The sequence below is a fragment of the Thermochaetoides thermophila genome, assembly GCF_000221225.1.
Source record: "Thermochaetoides thermophila DSM 1495 unplaced genomic scaffold scf7180000011816, whole genome shotgun sequence".
NCBI lineage: Eukaryota > Fungi > Ascomycota > Sordariomycetes > Sordariales > Chaetomiaceae > Thermochaetoides > Thermochaetoides thermophila.
The window spans coordinates 5,450,261-5,468,945 of NW_006383032.1; the positions used below are offsets into that span (position 1 = coordinate 5,450,261).

At 50.6% G+C, this 18,685-nt stretch overlaps 4 protein-coding genes across 4 annotated transcripts; 2 read left to right on the forward strand and 2 right to left on the reverse strand.

Annotated features, from left to right (window-relative positions):
* Window positions 1–313: 313 nt before the first annotated feature.
* Window positions 314–1,150, forward strand: CTHT_0035710 (uncharacterized protein; the record flags this gene model as incomplete). Its single annotated transcript, XM_006693938.1, has 1 exon — window positions 314–1,150. One exon carries the CDS (start codon window positions 314–316, stop codon window positions 1,148–1,150), a length of 837 nt encoding a protein of 278 aa, XP_006694001.1.
* Window positions 1,151–5,829: 4,679 nt separating this feature from the next.
* CTHT_0035720 (carboxypeptidase-like protein) lies at window positions 5,830–8,731 on the forward strand (the record flags this gene model as incomplete). The annotated part of the gene is made up of 2 exons (XM_006693939.1): window positions 5,830–8,472; window positions 8,534–8,731. 2 exons carry the CDS (start codon window positions 5,830–5,832, stop codon window positions 8,729–8,731), a joined length of 2,841 nt encoding a protein of 946 aa, XP_006694002.1.
* Window positions 8,732–9,620: 889 nt separating this feature from the next.
* CTHT_0035730 (uncharacterized protein) lies at window positions 9,621–12,434 on the reverse strand (the record flags this gene model as incomplete). Its single annotated transcript, XM_006693940.1, has 4 exons — window positions 9,621–9,785; window positions 9,844–9,990; window positions 10,049–12,212; window positions 12,301–12,434. 4 exons carry the CDS (start codon window positions 12,432–12,434, stop codon window positions 9,621–9,623), a joined length of 2,610 nt encoding a protein of 869 aa, XP_006694003.1.
* Window positions 12,435–13,214: 780 nt separating this feature from the next.
* On the reverse strand, window positions 13,215–15,441 carry CTHT_0035740 (uncharacterized protein; the record flags this gene model as incomplete). The annotated part of the gene is made up of 2 exons (XM_006693941.1): window positions 13,215–13,469; window positions 13,540–15,441. The coding sequence occupies 2 exons, from the start codon at window positions 15,439–15,441 to the stop codon at window positions 13,215–13,217; spliced, it is 2,157 nt and encodes a 718-aa protein (XP_006694004.1).
* Between the last annotated feature and the right edge of the window lie 3,244 nt (window positions 15,442–18,685).

Sequence of the window (18,685 nt, forward strand, 5' to 3'; positions counted from 1 at the left end):
AGTCAAGGGTGGATCATCATCTCAGTTAAGTCAGCGTGATGTGGAGCATCGGGTCGCACAAGCTGGAGTGGGGTAACCAAACGCATATTTGTGCGGCACTGCTGGATGGTTGCATACATCAACTCCGAGCAACATTGTCCCATTGCATAAAAATTTCTCATCCTGATCAAAGAATTCATTAGAGCATCAACTTTGTCTTTTCTTCTCAGTACGTGACGCTCTGGTAAGCAAGAACATGCGCACAAGCTAGGTTTCATCCTGCAGCTAATCCTTAAGTCCATTTGGGGTAAAAAGTAAACAGAATTACGTCATCATGGCCTGCTGGTCCCTAACTTCCCACCTCCTCTCCTCGCAACCTGAGTTGTACAAAGCCGCGACGCGAAGCGACTTTTTGCTGGCTGGCGCAGAAGGCCGATTGCCAAAAGAAATACTGGGTAAATGGCTGGCAGCAGACAGACTCTACATCCACTCATATATCCGGGCCGCGGGACAACTTCTGTCGTCTTTAGACTTCCCCACTTACGTTGATCCTTTCGGGAAAGAGGATGCAGCTTGGGAGACACAGTTGGCTGACTGGCTGATTGAAGCATTGGTGGCCATCCGCAGAGAGGAGAGCTTTTTCATTGACATTTCTAAGCGCTACGGCCTATCTCTCGAGGTGCTTGGGCCGTCATCAAATGACTCAGTCCAGCAACCAACAGCCCTGGAGAGAATGCAGAAGATATTTGCCGATGTGACACCCCATGTGTCGGCTCACGCATGTGGTACCTCTATGAGCACGCCCCTGCTGCCCTGGCTGGAAGGAGCTGTGACGTTTTGGGGCACTGAGAGAGTCTATCTGGATGCATGGTCGTTTGCGCACGCCAAGGCTGCCGAGAGGAGCCGTGGATCGCCGGCAGATGGTCATCAGGATGCTGATGGGGGTGCCCTGCGAAAGGAGTTTATTCCCAACTGGACCAGTCCCGAGTTTGTTGCGTTCGTTGAGCGCCTAGGGAGCATCGTTGATCAGGCCGTACAGAAGGTACTTGATGCAGCTCAAGCGGAAGTTGGAAAGGCTGAGAAGATCAAATCTGAGATTCTGGCGAGGGTAGAGAGCCGGTGGCGGACACTTCTAGAAGCTGAGAGGGACTTCTGGCCTATTATGGCTTAACGAGGGGGTCGAGTCAGGTGTGCTGAATCTGAGGGCGTCGGCAGTTGCCCTGAGGATAGAAGGCTCACGCACAGAACCACTAAGATTTTCCCATACTGATGGAACTTTGGACGTTCCTTTGGTTCATGTTTTGTGTCTAAATACCGGCGGTTTTCGGGAAACAGGCTTTCTTCCTGCAGAAACCATGCTTGGAATCGTGCTCGTCTTGGTTATTGCAATTGTATCAATTGTATGCTTATGTTTCCCGTCTGTATCACGGACTATGGAGGATGCTGCGCGCTCTCATTCACTGCGCCACGGACAATCCCAAAGCTCCGGCACAGGTACCTCGCGCACGCAAGAGCCAAGCCAAACAGGTCCTGAAATCTTTAGTGTCAAACACCTCCACTGTATCGTCCTCGATGCCATAGCTCAAATCTCACAATCAGCCTTTCCGATGGTTGTCTTTTCCCAGTTCTAGGGCCGAGAAACACCTGAAAATGGAGACTCACTATACGCGACTTGGAATGCCCGGCCATTTGGTTCTACGAGATGTATCCTCCTTTGGCTGTATGTTGCCCACATAGCGCGAACAAGCTCAGCACGCAGAGACCCAACAGCAAGGGGAAAAAACGGCCGATAAGTGCTAGTAACTTGACATTTTCCCCGAGTTACATTGACTCCCGATCCTCCATAACCGCGTTGGAATTGAACAGCCAAACTTGAAGACGTCTGTCAGCAACATTGTTGAGAAAACCATAAAGGCTAAGTGAACAGCTTGGATTTGCACAGTCTCGCATGACAGTAATACATTACAGTTCGTTCTGGAAAGCTTGGAAAATTGATTTCATTTTTTGACATGCCCGATTCGCTCTCTGTTATACTTAATGCCCTTAGAGAGTGCTCTTTTCACCTTGTGCTTTCCCTGAGTCTGCAATCATGCTTGAACAGCTGTATTGCTGTTTTGTGGTAGCATTTCCATTGTTTGAGGGTATCATCCAGAAGACTTATCGCCTAATGAATAAAATTGATCCCCCAAAGTTTAGCTTCGATCTGAAGAATGCACTGTTACCGCATAGGACATTTTGGAGTTGATTGTAGTACTGAAACACATGTCTGCTGTCAACCAATGCATTCAGCTTCACCAGGATGTCCACCCACTGTTGACTCACAATGGAGAGAGTGCAGGGGCCACATAATGAGCAGATTTCGCTCTGAGCAATAGCGCTTTACAACTAAGGTTGAATATGCTGCCATAATCAGAATCCAAAAAATAGTTGAATGGACGAAGACAAACTGTGGTCCAGTCAGGTTAGATCGTCAAGCGTTCCGCCGGGAAGCAAGTCACATCTTGACTCTTCATCCTGGGAAATCCCGAAAAGTTGCAATTAATATAGATTGATTTTCGAAAACATAAACCTGGGTTTAAAGGCCTTCCTACCGCAAATGCACATCCCTCATTCCCGTAGTGGTAAACCTTCACTACCGTGTCAATTTCTTTGGATCCAGACAACAACTCTTGCTTATACTGCCTGGAAGAATCGCGTAGAATACGATGTGAAACCCCGATATCACGTCAGGCGGGCGGATGCCGTGATATCCAGACACGAGGTAAGAGATCTGCTAGATTTCTTGGCGTACACGGCCATAAAGACAAGCTAAGTTTTTGTTGTCTGATTGGAAATGAACTTCCAACTGTGGTATTCCAGGAAATAGCAATTTTAGTTGCCTTGACTGGAGGGGGTGGGGCTTGGATGCTAATGTGTCCCTTTCCCTCTTCCCATATCGGTCACGTGTTTTGATACTGAGTGTTCCGGTTCAAACTCCAGAATTTTATATAATCTGCCTATTAATATATGATGATGCTCAGGGGCAGTAACGATCATGCAAATTTACATTACACAGCGCTGGGGTTACCCATGGATAGACTTCCCCCTTTCATGTGGAGGGCACCTCTCAATCCGAAGCTCAGCCCCTTTTGTGACCAAAGTTCTTCCAGGGGGGGCGGGGGCATGTTGCTATTGCAATATAATTGAGCTGAACATTTGTCTTGGTTAATCCACCAAGGCATGGAGGGTTCGACGATTGAGAATGGTGGATACAACTCTGCGGAATTTTCCTGGCTACCCATAATGAAGCAGGCCAACCCCAATCAACCATTTCCGGCTGTCCGGGGAAGCCGTTAAGCAACGTGAGGAGATAAGTTTTTAAGTAAGCATGTTCCGTCTGAGGGATGTGAATCCTGGAAACGAAATATGGACCAGCATATATCAACATTTTTTTTTCTGTGGATAGTGCAGGACGAGAGGCATAGTCGACAAGAGTGGTGTTACTTGTAATGAATATGACTGTCCCGGAGTGATATTCTAGGAGATCCCTTAGCTTTGTATCTTTCATCAGCTTTTACATCAGAAGGAAACATGTGGTTGCGACGCGACTAATCACCCACAGCGGCAGTTTGCCTGTTATCTGCATCATCTCCGGGACGCACAAGGCCATCTGCATTTTTCTCTTCTAAGAGGGCTAGCCTCTTATCACGGGTTGACATCTGTCTAGAGAAGATTAACTATCTTGCATTACAAGGACTGTATTTCAACGACAGCTAGGTTCGGCGTACGAAGGAAGGCTTCGCAGTATCGATAGCTCTCCTGGCTGTTATAGATCCCCAACCCTCAGCTGAAGAAGGGGACGCTGACAAGACGACGCCAAGAATTTTTGTCAATGCTGACTTCCCAACAGCAGCTGGGCCTAGTTAAATGTTTGTCAACAAGCAATGATTGCTGCAAACTGAAGCCGGTCAAGAACAAAGTACGCAGAGTGTCACTTGAGACTAAAAGGCCACACCCCTCTTCGCAGTTAGGAGACGAATACTAACTCATTTTTCTTTGCCTTTAGTGGTATATCTCTTGCAATCAGGTAAGAGCCTTTCAACCTCAGCCTGCAGATGCGCAATTCTACTCTGCTCAAGGTTTATGTCCGTGCACGTGTCTCGACAATCCCAGAAGCTCACTAGGTATACCATGATAATCTCTGATCCTAAAGGTATTCCATTTTTATGAATTTAGACCAAAAGAGAATCTGCTAACTGTGGTGCGCAGAAGAAGGAGGAGACAAAGGCTGTCTAAAATATCACCAACAGAAAATGGTGTCGTGCATCGGGAGCAATAATAGAACTATTCAACTTTCGTGTCCCGTATTGTTGACACATGTGGTGCGGATTCATTGTCAAAAAGATGGTGGATCCACAACATTGGTGTCAGTTGGCTCTGTGCTGCGCATAAACACGACGTCATCCATTGCATTGTTCTTCTATCCAGCTTTTCCGACCTCCTTTTGAAGCCTAAGGGCAGGTGAAGACGAAGCACGTATTCTTTATCATCCAAGGATGAGAGTCCTCTGAAGATTCTGAGAACTTCACGGTTTCGCTTTAAGGGCACATGCATCTCCTTCAACACAACATTTTAAGTCCAAAGCAAGAAGGGGCTGAAAGGCTAACACAGCTAACGGCTTTTTCCATACCAGCGGGTGATAATGTATCTGCTACCTATTCTTAGAAGGGTTTTACCATCCAACCTCTAGTGCTAGACCTCAATTATGCAGGACATCTCTTCTTGCGTGTCATTGGGCAAGACCTCAATTACCCGTGGGTCATGTTCCATGGTCTGGTTGATGAGAAAGTCTCCAGGAGAGAAAAGCGTTGATATATCTTGAAAAAGATACGAGACTATCCTGAAAGCATTGAGTGTAGATGTGATACTAGCGAAACTGGCTTCCAGTGAGGTTCACGAACTCCGATACCTCTTGTCTCAACTGCGACGTTGGTCCCCGAGGGACGAACAAGTTATGGTGCTGATGACTATCTGGCTGCAGCTCATGTTCATTCTTTTGTCCATAGGCAATTGAGGAAAGTGGAGAACAGTCCGATAGGACTCTAGTGCAGTGAATGGCTGGTAAATCCATGAGTCAAACTGAGATTCTGTGTTATGCTTTAGGGCAGTATTGAACCCATCACAGCACAGATGTTGCTGAGACTTGAGGCATGTGAATAGTGTCCAAAGTTGGCTTCCCTTCTGCAAAGTGAAAGGAATGAGTTGGACGAAGTCTCGTCTCTTGGCAGCGGGGCGGTGCAGACAAAATTAGGTGTGATTAGGTAATCAGGCCCCACCAAGATTTGGGCTCGTTGGGTGGATCCGACAGGACGCCAAGGTACGGCTGTGACAAGGGGCGACGGGCCAAGGGTGGAACGCTCCTAGAGAGAGGCCAATTTCGAGACTCGGCTCGCAGTTCTTGGGGCTGGCGACCTCCAGCATGAGCGTGAAGCGTCTCGTCCAACACACCACAAAGGCTACAGCATCAACGCCAGCAGCGCCTTGTGGATAGTAACCTCCTTCCCTTACATATTGGATTTTTCGGCGCCTATTCAGATGATTACTTCGTTTCCTTCTTCGGCCGTTCGCTAATCGACCCTATTTCTTCGCGACGCTCATTTGCATCCTCTTTGCCGGTTACCTTGTCCGTACACAGCACCGACCTTCTGCCCTGCCCCCTCCCCCTTTCGCATACGCTCTTGGCCCTCCTTGTCCAGATCTGCGGCTTGCCCGCGAATGTTGCCAACCGCACGCTAGTTTCCCGACATCAACATCGCTCTCCCTCCACATTGCAACACCGCTCGCATCTAGCCGTAGCCGATTTTGTGCACCATGGCGCCAAACAGCAAAGATTACGATCCCATTCCCCCGATACCAACCTACGACGAGGCTGTCGCCAGCAGCAGCCGTGCCAACAACGTATCCCCCTCCACTCCTAGCCAAAACCGTCCTCATTCCCCCGTCGATGATCCCCATGCTCCCGAGTCCTCCGAGTCCTTTTCGCTTCTCCGAAACCCGCGCAATGCATCCGAAGCGTCCTCTTCACAATCCTCGCATCAGGCGCAACGGGGCCGTTATCCCCGGGGCTACCGCCCTCCAACCGTTGAGACAGACGATGAGAGCGGCTTGTTCAGCTCCTCGGACGATTCAGACTCGGATGCCGACGAGCGCGAGGCTGATCAGGTCCGGCGCGAGATGCAAGAGCTTGAGATCGACGACTCAGACGTCCACGGGCGTAGCAGTCGCGGCGCGTCGCTGTGGGGGAAGCGAATCGGCCGTTTGTCCCTGGCGCTGCCGCAATGGCGTTGGAAATGGCGCTGGAGGTTACCTGTTCCCAGGTTAAGGATACGGCTTGGTCGAGACAGTGACAGCAGCGGCGATGATGCAGGTGGTAGAGGTGGGAGCGCTGGCACGGATGGCTCGGGTGCAACAGACTCTACGCAGACGACCAGGTGGCGCTTCGCGTTGCCAAAGCTGGGGAGCACCGCGCTGTTTTTGCTGGTCGCCCGCGTGCTGGCGTTGATTGTTGTCCTGGGCTTCCTTTACTTGTTGTTCGCAAGCAATGTCTTCTCCGATATGGCGCGTCGTATGGCTCGCCAGATCGACCCGGAGACCCTCAGGATACACATCCAGGCCAGCGTTGACCCGAGGGTAATCAGGGACAACCTTAAGCACTTTACGAGCTACGCCCATCTTTCAGGAACAGAGGGCGATTTTGCTCTGATGGAAGATATCGAGCTGATGTTCCAGAGTTATGGCCTGGACGAGGTCAAACGTGATGTATATCACGTTTACCTAAACTACCCTAAGGCTGACGGGAGGGCCGTTCAGGTTTTAGGCCCCGATGGGAAGCCCACCTGGTCCGCAAAACTGGAAGAAGAAGAAACGCACAGTGAAACGGCAGGTCACCAGACATATGCCTTTCATGGCCATTCCAAGTCTGGTACGGTCAAAGGACCACTGATTTATGCCAATTACGGCACCAGAGAGGATTTTGAGATGCTTAAAAAGAAAGGAATTGACACCAAGGGCGCCATTGCCCTGGTTCGCTCGCGTGGGTCGCAGGACGACCCGGCGTTGCAAGTCAAGGCTGCCGAATTGGCAGGGTTCTCCGGCTGTCTAATCTTCAGCAATCCCGGAGATCATGGGCGTTTCCAACCACAGTCCGGTGCGCCCAATGGCCCCCATCTTCCCGCCGATGGCGTGGAAAGGGCCTCGGTAAGCCTGAGAAACTGGGTTGTTGGTGATGTCTTAACTCCTGGATGGGGCAGCAAGGAGCGCATGCCACGCATGAAAGTAGACCAGACTAAGGGCCTGGTGAAGATCCCCAGCCTTCCCTTGGCTTGGCGAGATGCTGAGCCCCTCCTCAAACGGCTCAAGGGCTTTGGTGACCCTATCCCCGACACGTGGAGCAGTTCGGCTTTTGACTACAAGGATATGTGGACCGGCAATGCCTCCTCGCCCATCGTTCTGCTCAAGAACGAGCAAGACGAGATTGAGAAGCAGCCTATCTGGAATGTGTACGGCCGCATTGAAGGCATCGAGCAGGAGGAAAAGAGGGTCATCATCGGCAACCACCGCGATGCGTGGGGTTTCGGTGCCGCCAGCCCGCATTCAGGTACAGCCATCATGCTCGAGATCGCACGCATTATGGGCGACCTCGTTGCACGTGGCTGGCGCCCGCAGCGCACCATCGAATTCATGTCTTGGGATGGTGGTGCCCAAAACCTGATTGGCTCTACGGAGTACGTCGAACAGAACGATGAGAGCCTGCGGAAGGACGCCTTCGCCTACATTAATCTCGACAAGGCGGTATCAGGGGATACCTTCCGCGCTGCCGGCTCTCCTGTCTTTCACAGGCTTCTTCTCCAGATCCTGAATCGAGTTGGTGATCCCTTCTACAACACTACCTTACGCGATCGCTGGGAGCAACGCCAAGGACGCATCGAAGGCCTTGGGACCGACTCGGACTACGTTGCCTTCCAGGACATTGTCGGCACCTCTTCTCTCGACCTTCACTTCGATGGCAAGGGCTACCCCCGCCATTCGAACTGGGATAACTTCGACTGGATGGAGCAGCACGGCGACCCCGGTTTCGTCTACCACGCCCTCCTCGCTCAGGTTCTTGGCCTACTGGTCCTTGAGCTGTCCGACAGACTTGTGCTTCCGTTTGACATGATCTCCTACGCCAGCAGCTTGTCCACGTGGACTGATAAGCTCGAGTTGTGGGCGGACGAACAGGGCGCCAAGAAGGCGGCTATCGGCCCGGAAAAGAAGCCATTCAGTCTCGCCGCACTCAAGGACGCTGTTAAGGAGGTCGACAAGTCGGTTCACGAGTTCATCAAGTTCGAGGTGGCATGGGAGAACAGCGTCATGGCTTCCAACGGGTGGGAGCCCTCCTCGACTGGCCGGCAGCGCTGTGAGTACAACTCACGCATGGCCAAGTTCGAGTCTGATCTGCTTGACTTGGACGGGGTAAGTATTTCTCTCATTTGACATCGTCTTTGGTGACCAACTATTGACACGACGTGAACAGATTCCGAACCGTACTCAGTTCAAGCACGTCGTCTTCGGTCCCCTGCAATGGTCGACGGACCGGGATGCGTACTTCCCTTCTATCCGAGACGCCATCCTTTCGGGTAACTGGACTCAAGCTCAATTGACTGCCGACAAGGTTGCTGGTATCATCAAGCAAGCCGCAGCCAACCTTGTGGAAGGAATGAACTCTTCATAATTTTTTCACTGTGGACAAACCTTTTTTTTTTCAACACGCTTGTTTTTCATGTCATACCCCATCTACACATTAATTTCGATCATTTTTCTTTCTCATCTAGCTGGTTATTTTATATACAAGCGGCATGCGCTTATTCCCTAGTTGAGCGAACTGAATGGCATCAGAACGGTACTGCTCCTGCAATAGCTTGCAGGTGGAACACGGGCGGTCTTGAGCTTCCAATGCTGTCTCTGTATCACATAAGCGGGCTGGATGGTGTAAGGTAGAAGGATTGCGGGTAGTGGGGAGGTTGGTTCTGTCTTAGTATCTTTCTTTTCTCCGTTTCCATAATCTGTTGGCATCGCATTGGCGTCATGGATCGTTCCTCCCGGGTTTTTTTTCCCCATCACCGTCCCTTGTTTCGAATCTCCTCGCCAATTCTTTTGAACTTTGAGGCGAGTGAGGCTAAAATTCTCTAAAACTGTATCTGTTGTTCTTCAACCCATCGCAGGCGTCTATTCGTTTTCTTTTTCTATATTGTACATAACGCTTGTGTCTTCTCGTAGAAATACTAGGGTCTCAGCTATAATGTTGTTCACAGGTTGTCCTGCAAATACTCTCTGCGTATACGAACAGTACTAGCAAGAAGGATTGGGAAGGTCGATGAAGACTGTCGGGGAGGCAGAACAGAATGGTATAAACATATTTACATAAATGTACAACTCAAACAAAAACCTGGGCACTGTCCTGCCCTTACTGTCACTCCGCAGGTACGTCGATAAAGATTAGATATCTTATGTTGGTTGGACATTCATTCAGCCGTAACCGGATCCCGCTGACCATTCCAGTCATCATTCCATTATAGCAAGACCTCACCAGCTCCGCTTTATCACCCTTCGATACTTGTGCCTCACTTGGGCGCCACCACGATACCTTCAAATTCCTTGCTCTGGATCATCTCGAGCGTCTGGATGAAATGTTTCCTGCTAGCTTCGACCGACGCTGAGTCTTGTTGATTGCCAGCCAGGTTGGAATGGATGAGCTCGATAAGCCCGTTGAGGTATTTGGTTGTGACCTAGATATGGTGATCAGTTGCATGCACAAACTAACTAGACTTCCCAGGGTAGACATACCGATTCGTTCCTCTGGTCAAAGTAGTAGACATAGCGGTCAAGAATCTCGACAAACAACTCGATAGATGTAGCCGTTTCCATGCACGAGTCTGCGACACGGAGCGCGCGCTGGAGGCATTCGAGGACGCGCTTGCCGTCACGGTAGAGCTGCTCGGACAGTCAGTGTCTATCCTCGTCGAGGGTCTAAACATAGTAAGAAACTCACCTCGGTATCTTCTGTCTCTCCCCTGGCCGCAATGGGCGTAGCCCACCACAAGTGGCTAGCGAGATAGACTGCCCTGCACTGATCAGGCTTGCGGAGCAGCTTGCTAGCGTGCTGAGCACACTTGGTAATGAGGGTATCGTAGTTCTCTCTACCAAAGTTTCGAGTGCGATGCAGGGCGCTGGCAATGACACAGACAGCCTGGAACTGAGCCTTCGAGTCACTGATTGACTCTTCGTAAACAGTAAACGCCTGGGCAAAGAACTCATAGGCAACCTCCTCAAATTCTGTCATGTCCGCAACCTGTCCACAGGAGCAGAACAGGCGCAGGCAAAGATCTGCCACTCCAGGCCCATTAACCCGGGTGTACAGAGTTGAGATGGCAGAATGGAGGAACTTGAATAGGGATGAAGACTGCGATGACCAGTTATCATCATAGTGCTCACGAGCCTTGAAGCGGCGCGCAAGTTTAAGACCAGCGGTGATTAGAGGCGGGGTCGTAGTCCGAATACGCTCATTACCCTCGGCATATGCTTTCCTTGTCATCTGGAGCAAACGGAACTGGGTATCATTGTCGTCTGAGTGGATTAGGTGCACAAGGCGTGCCAACCACCCTTGCTCCTCCATTGTCTCGTCTGTCTCAAGTGGCCGAGCCCTAGGCTGCACAACGCCCGGATAGCCGGCCGGAGGTTGCGAGCCTTCTTTGATCAAGACCTTGAGGATTTCTAGGACGTTCTCAAGGTGCGCAGGTGTTGAGATTAGTGTCTGGTTCTTCAGCAAAGTCCTGACAATTTCCCCCGCGATGGCACGCCGAGTCGGATATGTCTGGGCTTGGAAGAGTGAAACGTAGGTAGGAAGCGACAGCGCGGTGAAAATAGAAACATATCGTCTCAGAGGGCTTTGCAGCAAAGATAGCAGGCTTTGCTGAGCGGGCTGGGAGTGCAAGTCTGCGCTGTTGGCATGCTCCTTGACCTTAGCTAAGGCGTATGCCAAGATTCCATCCACATAGTCTAGCCTCTCGGGATAAATATTGAGAGACAGGTTGGCCAGTGAGCAGCACAGGGCAATGGTGTCTTGAATGGGGAGGTGTTGCGCCTGCACCAGATGCTGCACTTGGTCGAAGAAGATGTCGTAAAGCGGGACATTTACGGGGATGCCTCGGCGTTTCCTGACTGGCTCTTCCTCCCCGTTGACCGCAGTTGTATCGGAGTCCGCGGTTGACGGCGCCTGGGCTGAATCCGTAGTTGAAGAAACTTCAGTATCCGGGTGATCGCCATTTTGCGGCTCGAGCTCAGAATTTTGCCCCAGCTTAGTCTTCTCGAGAAGTTTCGCCAGGGCTTCCTCTTCCAGTTTCGCCCGATCCTCTTCTGGCTCATTTTGGGATTCTCGCTCGGCATAATCTGAAAGCCGATTCATCATACCGATCACGATGGCCTTGACATTAACGTGAGGGTTTAACCTGGAGACAGCCCCAAGGAATTGGTCAAGAGTGTGGAGATGGTATTCGTCGGGGAAGACTTGAGTGATGACCTCGAGAAGGTATTCCTGGGCCAGGATGTCACGACACTGAACGATCTGCTCCAGAAGGGGTCCGAGAATGCTGTCCCTGTATGTTGGCAGGTCCACCAACTGGCTCAGCCGGACAATATTGCTGCCAACCAATAACTGAAGCTCTCTCCTCTCCTGTGTCCTAAGATCCCGTTCCCTTGAGTGGCCCTGGTGTTGCAAGCGAACCCACAGCTTGTTCATCTCGACGAAGTTTGTGAGAATAAAATTGATGGAATCTTGGAGGTTTCCTTCTGGGCCATCTGAATCTCCAGTCGGGAGGTAGTCCCTAGCCTGGCCCGAGAGGTAGTAGCGCAGGAAGAGACCGCGAACAGGATGCTGCACGCCGCGGCTCATGTCCATCATGTCCTTCATCAGCTCCTTCACAGGGGCACCGTCAATGGACATATAGGCGGTCCCGACGGTGATCATCAGATAAAGACGGGGGATGATGTTGCCGGCATACTGCACAAGCTCGTATAAGTCGGCGAGGTGGTTGACAGGATGGTTCTCGCGAAGATGGGCTGAAAGGTAACGGAGGGCGTCAAAGACCGCCATGTACAGCTCGTAGTACTGTTTTGGGCTCAGGCTACTGGTGCGAAGCTCGGACACGAGAGTAGAACTGGCAACAGCGAGATGAGAACGTCAGCAAGGGGAAACGCAACAGGAAACCCTGGGAAAGGGGGGGAGAGAGCGGGGTAGGGACGAACCAGCACTTCAGCGCGTCCATCAACTTCCCTGGCGTGTCGAGGAACTTGCGCATCATGGCTGTCTGCTGGCGCACAGCGATGAGGGCATCCTCGAGCAGACGAGCCTGTTCCTCGGGCGGCGCAGGGGTCGACATTGTGTAGGTTGTGATCTGAAGGTAGGTAGTGAGCCGATGTGGTGATGCGAGAGATAAGAACTCGGCTATCGGCGTTGAAGAAACTGTCGAACTGTTGGCGCAATGCTTGCTCGCAGATGTTGCGAATTATGCATTCCCTCTCCCTCCGGTCTCACTATCAAAGTGGAGTGAAGTCGGCGTTGCGAGCTGGCACAAACTCGCACTCGCACGCTGTTCCAGATTGGAGTTGGCGTTGGATGAGGGATGCCCGCCGACCAGGGGGTGCTGTGTACAGGTCCGTAGGTGACGCCAGCTGCGCCTGCCAGGACCCGCATTGGCAGCTCGACAGCCATCTCACGGCGCTCAAAGATCGTAACCCCCCGCCCGTGTGATTACGTAATCAAACCCCCCCCCACACCAGAGGCCTTCTCGGCGCCAAGCCAACCACCAGTTGGTGATTGCTGACATCCTAGGTTTGAGGACACAAACGTATGACTACATTTATCATTGCTTTGTCTCAGCTCTCTACGCTTCCAGCCTCAAAAAACCTCTTTTCTTCATCCTCCCTTTGAGAACATCACCATCCACTTTGCAAGGGTTAAACACCATTGATGGCATGAACGGGACTCCTACTTGGATGGGAGACAGATCATGAATGGGGCTGGCTTATGGGGGTGAAGAACGAAGGGTTTATGGACTCAAGCACAGTTGTTTCGATTAATGTACGGAGGAGAGAATAGAGACATAATAGGAATGCACTTGGTGATGGGTAATGCGAATGTTAAGGTCCCTACGAACTACCTATTCAGAATATGTTGAACCACGGTGCATCCAGAGCCGGGTCAAATCCTCCAGCGCTCTCTGCAGCACGCTCAGCTTTTCGGCCGCCTGTGCCCTCTCTTCTGCAATGTCATCGCTTTCTCCAGCAATTGCCCTTACCTCGTCATCTGTCAAGCTGCAAATGACTTCTGGGGAAAGGATCGACGGAAGCCTTTGAACTAGACATAGCTCAACCGCTAGTGTGCTGACTGCATCGACAAATGTCTTCAAGGCAACCTGTTAAAAATAATAATTGTTAGTCTTCATCGTGGCATCTACAGATTGGCCTTCTTAGTTTATGACTTACTTTGTAGTATGCTTGCATCATGTCGATGGCCATGGTGCAAGAGTAGCGTTCCATATCAAGCTCTGTGTGCTCGGCCAAGGCACCGAGCAATTCAGTCATCTTGAACTGATACATCCGGTCCGTGTTATCCATCTTATTTGTTTCAAAAAATTCTTTCAGTTTCTCTTCCAGATTCTTTTGATTCCTGGTCGCCTGAATCTCCTGAACGTTGGAGATCAAGTAGTGATTGTATGTGATCGGGTGTCCAAAAATGTGTGGTTTCAAAATCTCCTCTGCCTTTTTGTTCAAGTCTTTTTTGATCTCCTCCAGCTTGTGCTTGACAATCAGCTGCAGCAATCTATCAGCAGTTTCAGTGTCGGCGACATCTCGAAGGATGGCCTCGACTGTGTCTGACGCCCTGCCAAACAGCTCATTTAACAAAGCGCTAAGCATGCCTTTCCATGGCCTTGCCTGCTTTCCAAACAGCTCCGAGACGATGAGAGGGTTGTATGTGCCAGGGAGCTCCCTACCCCGAGTTTCTTGAAGTAGCTGCTTTACCTCTTCCATGTAATCCTCCATGGACACGGCTGGAGGCAAGCCATCATCCTCGAACTTCAGGCTCCATATGCTGCCATTCTCTAGCTGGTCGACATGCAGTGACTCATCGATGATCCTTCTCTCATGTCCCTTCACCTGCATCTCTCTCGCGAACCTCGTCAGGGTGTTTTGCACAACAGCGCGGATACGCCACTGAGGTGACGTGGCAAGCAGTGGGCTGGTGTTGTAATCGCCATTAATGGCAGCCTTGACAACGTCCGTGAACGAGGTGCTGATCGCCATTAGATACCGCCGTTGTTCCACTGTGGTGTTTCTGGGCGAACCAAGTCTCGCCAACGTGTCCTTGCATTCTTGAACACCCTCATTCACGTCGTCAATCACACGAGGAAGCTGTTTCGAGATGTGCTCTCGTAAAACATGGCTCAGTCTCAATCGCAGTGCAGCAACGCCTTTCTGAGAAGGCTTCAGAGAAGTCCAGGCTCCCTTGGAGAAGAACTCTGCCTCAACGGCATCGCGCTCCGCTGATGTGCTGTGACGTTCTGCATAGTTGCGGTTTCTAAGAACGTGCCATCCGAGGCGGAATTTAACATCCAAATTTTGGGCGAGCTCGATATAGAACCTCTCACTGTCAGACCCGGGATCCAGGGTGTCTGGCTTTGTAATAAGGCCCAGCGTTCGGTTCCCCTGGGGGTCAAGACGTCTGGCATGCTTGGTGATCTGTTGAAGCGCAAAGTCGTTCTTGGCCGATACAACCGCAAGAATGATTGTTCTCTCGTTCTTCATATACGACAAAACGAGCTGTTCGACCAAAGCTGCATCTTGCTCGGATTGATCCTTATTACCGGCCAAGAACAAGCCAGGAAGGTCAACGATGGTGAGATGTGGTTGCGACGGCCCCGAGATCTCTACACGAAGGATGTCGGTGCTGAAGACCTTGGACGTTTCGCCGATTCCCATGGCGGCTTTTGCATCCTCGATAACACTGGCGAGGTCCAGATCTGTTACGGCACCCCTGAACGCGAACTTCTGGAGCCGAGCCTTTTCTTGCTCATTCCGCTCGGGGCCGGGGATAATGCTGATATCAAGATCATCACTCGTCTTGTTGACACGACGGAGAATGAGCTCAATAGCAAACCGGGTACAAAGGTTATCCTTAGTTGGGAACGACAAACCCGAAATTGCCTCGAGGGCCGAGCTTTTGCCCGATGATTGATCGCCGCAAACAATGATTTGCGGTAAGTCAATGTATCGGCTCAATCCCTGTAAGCGCAGTCTGTCGACTATATCAAGGAGGTCGCGATGTTCTTTTGATTGGAGAGCCGGAAGCTGTCCTCCATTGGAGGAGCGAGTAGTGTCCTCAGTCATGATGCCAATGATGGCTTTGAGAAAGGTCAACCGGACTTGACCCAAACAAAAGGCTCAGTATGTAGATTGTTGACGAGAAAACCAAAGACATCGGCAACCTTTTGGGACAAAAATATAGACCTCACGGTTATATGTCCATCTGGGACCTGGCTGGGAGCAGCTTCACCGGCCTTGAGCGTTTGTATGCCGGCCCCGACTCTTTGATGGATTGGGTACTTGCACACTGCAAACGGCGATTACTTGACCCTCTTTAGCAAAGCTGTTGCCAATCCTCAGTGACGCATGTAACCGTGAGGCCCACGACAGTTCTGCATCGTTCCTCATGTAAGAGATCAAAAGCGAAATTCTCATGCAGGATCTCCAGAGCCACTGCAAGTTTCTGCCAAGTTCTGATTATGGACAGTGAATTTTGCACACCCGCAGTCTACCGTTTGCTCCATTCTGCTTCTCATGCTGCCAAGGTTCTCAGCTCTCTCAGCAAGATCTTGCCCTCGGAGCTCTTCAGGATAGCCTGCAGAAAGCCGATATCGCCCTTAACTTCTTGCGGTTTGTTACCTGCCGAAATACCTGCTCAACAATTTCATGCTTGCTAATTATTTTTGAATCAGCAATAACGTGTGAGCTAAAAAGTGAAAAAGAGTCAAGATGATGGTCCATATCATATTGATACTGTAAAAAGGAGGCAAGCGATTGACTTGCCGTGGGACCTCCGTCCCTTCTGCAGGAACGCCGACAACTGCGGCGTCTTGGATCATTGGATGACTGATGAGCAATGCCCCCAACTCAGTGGGGGCGATTTGCGTCCCCTTGAATTTGATGAGTTCCTGGTGATTGGGTAAGTGTTTGTCCATGACGCCGTTTGGTCTGCTTGAAAAAAGTAAACTCACCTTCTTGCGGCCCATAATGCACAACAACCCAGCCTTGAAGACTCTTACATCATCCGTTCCGACCAGCCGACCACAAACGTCTCACAATTAGCCTGGTGATATCCTAGTTAACTTCTTCGTCGACTGCGGCCCGGGCACTCAACATCCTTTCCGTCCTCTTTCACGATTTGTGCTTCCGTTCCGTTGACTAGAGATCCCACGCTGCCTGTATCATCCTGCCCGGCTGCCAGTGGCAAGATAGTCACTGTACCCGAGATTTCCCTCAGCCCCCAGAATTGACAAACCTGTGCCTTTCTTCTGCCCGACTTTTTCCTCATCACAGCTTGCAGCTCCTTTCCCATTGGCGCCGCACCGGATACGGCCTGCACAACGGAAGGAAAGTGATCAGATCACGAGTTTTGATTTCAAAATGAGGAAGAGGGTTGGTAACACAGGGAAAACAAAGTGAGTCATGCGGTAGCACCGCGCAAATTCCAGAAGGGAAGAGAAGACAACAGCCTTATCCAGTGAGTTGTCCCGTCAAAATAGAACGGGTCAACCATGCAATGTTGCATGCTTGCAATATGGGCGGCGCGAAGATGTGAGCTAGTCCTCCAAGGCCGGAGTGGTGAGCTAGGAAGTTGGCTTGCTGGGTCTCAGTTGGCATCGTTGACGACAACAGCTTCGCTGATCATACACATGTTAGAAGGGGACATGCTTTTGGCTTGTAAGTAGTTACTGAGGAGAAAGGGATGCAAATTATGTTGCTTTCAGTCTCTTATGATCGCTTATACGCCACCACTCAAGCTCGTACAGAACCAGTCCAAGTGAAAAGCCACTCGGTGAGTTGCAGACTTGACAAAGACTAGAGTACCCAAGAGAGCGGGGATATATGGGCAATCCTCGCTGCAGCAACGACTATGTTCCGGATGTTCTCGTTACACAGAAGCAACTTAACAGGAACTTGGCTGAGCTGGCTTTAAGGTTCTTTCCGAGCAGACTCAGCGCTTAAGGCAGAATATACTCCCCAGCAGCCGCATTAGCATAGAGGAAGGCTGAAAGAAGATTTCCAGTGGCAATGGTAAGAAGCACGTCTTCGTCACGTCCAGCCTTTTCAATACTGTACTTGCGACGCAGACTGCAGGGGATTCCTTCACTAACTCCCGTAACTGAGCTCTAGTGACGCATTTGGGTCTTTTGAACCAACCTGGTTGACCGAGTCATAATCGGCACCACACACATCAAAACTGGGAGAAATTATTGGCATTTTGTTGTGTAAAGGAAATAAGACAAAAGTAGAACATGAACGAAGAGAGGTGTGAAAAAGTCAAGGTAGGTGAAGTTACCGACTTTTGGAACTTTTAAACTATGCCGGAGGTTGTCTTTTCGGCCCTACTTAGCAGAAAGTTAATTGGATTGACTTTATATGATCGTCCTATGCTCACAGCTCACTATCAAGGGTTGACAGTGTCAATGCAGCTGATCGGCACTGAAGCATCAACGGCAAAGGCTTTACATGTCCTTACGGGCTGCAGACATTCACAAAATATCTGCCATGCCAACAAGTCCCACGGCCTTGGGCCCGTCCTCAAGCGGTCAATGTGATGTTGGAGAAGAGTGCTAAAAGTGGAGAAGAGGACAATGTCACGTGAACTACTGGTAATGTTATCTCTCCCGAAGACTCAGTTGCGAAAATGGTATCACCATGGACCATGGCCACGCTTGACATCGCGTTTAACAGCTCCCATCTCGGCCGTTGGGCAGAAAGAGCAAGTGACTTGAGCCGTGAGCACTGTTCTCATGAGATCAAAAGCCGCAAAGGGCGACAATAGAAACAATCTTTAGTGATCAGCCCAGTATTACTTTTGGTCCACTCGTAGTTCGTAACTTCGTCATAGAGAAAGTTAGAGACTCAGGGATTACTCGGCGCGTGTCAGCAAGAGAAGGTCCGACGGATCAGCTCACGAATCTTGAAGCTCGGCCGCGCGCATATAGTGTTGTGGGATTACAGGAGACCATAAATAGCCCCTTAGTGAGAGATGTCAGATATGCTTATGTTTAAGGCCGTGCTGCTGGTGAGGAACATAAGCTTCGCTGCAATTACACCCGTCTTGTTCTCGGCGCAGTGGCTAGGTCCGCGGTATATTTCACCAGAGAAGCGGTTGGTCTTGAATATGAGTATTGTCAGACATCCGAAACCAGCGCAGAAGTACAAAAATACAATGATGATCGCAAACTTTTACTATTGTCAAGATTAGGATAATCTCGCGGTAGTGATCATGAGCCGCCCACAAAAAAATACGACGATCGGTCCTATCCTGAGGTTGAAGATGAGATCTCCGGAGAACGTGTGGCAACACATCGGAAACCACTCTCGA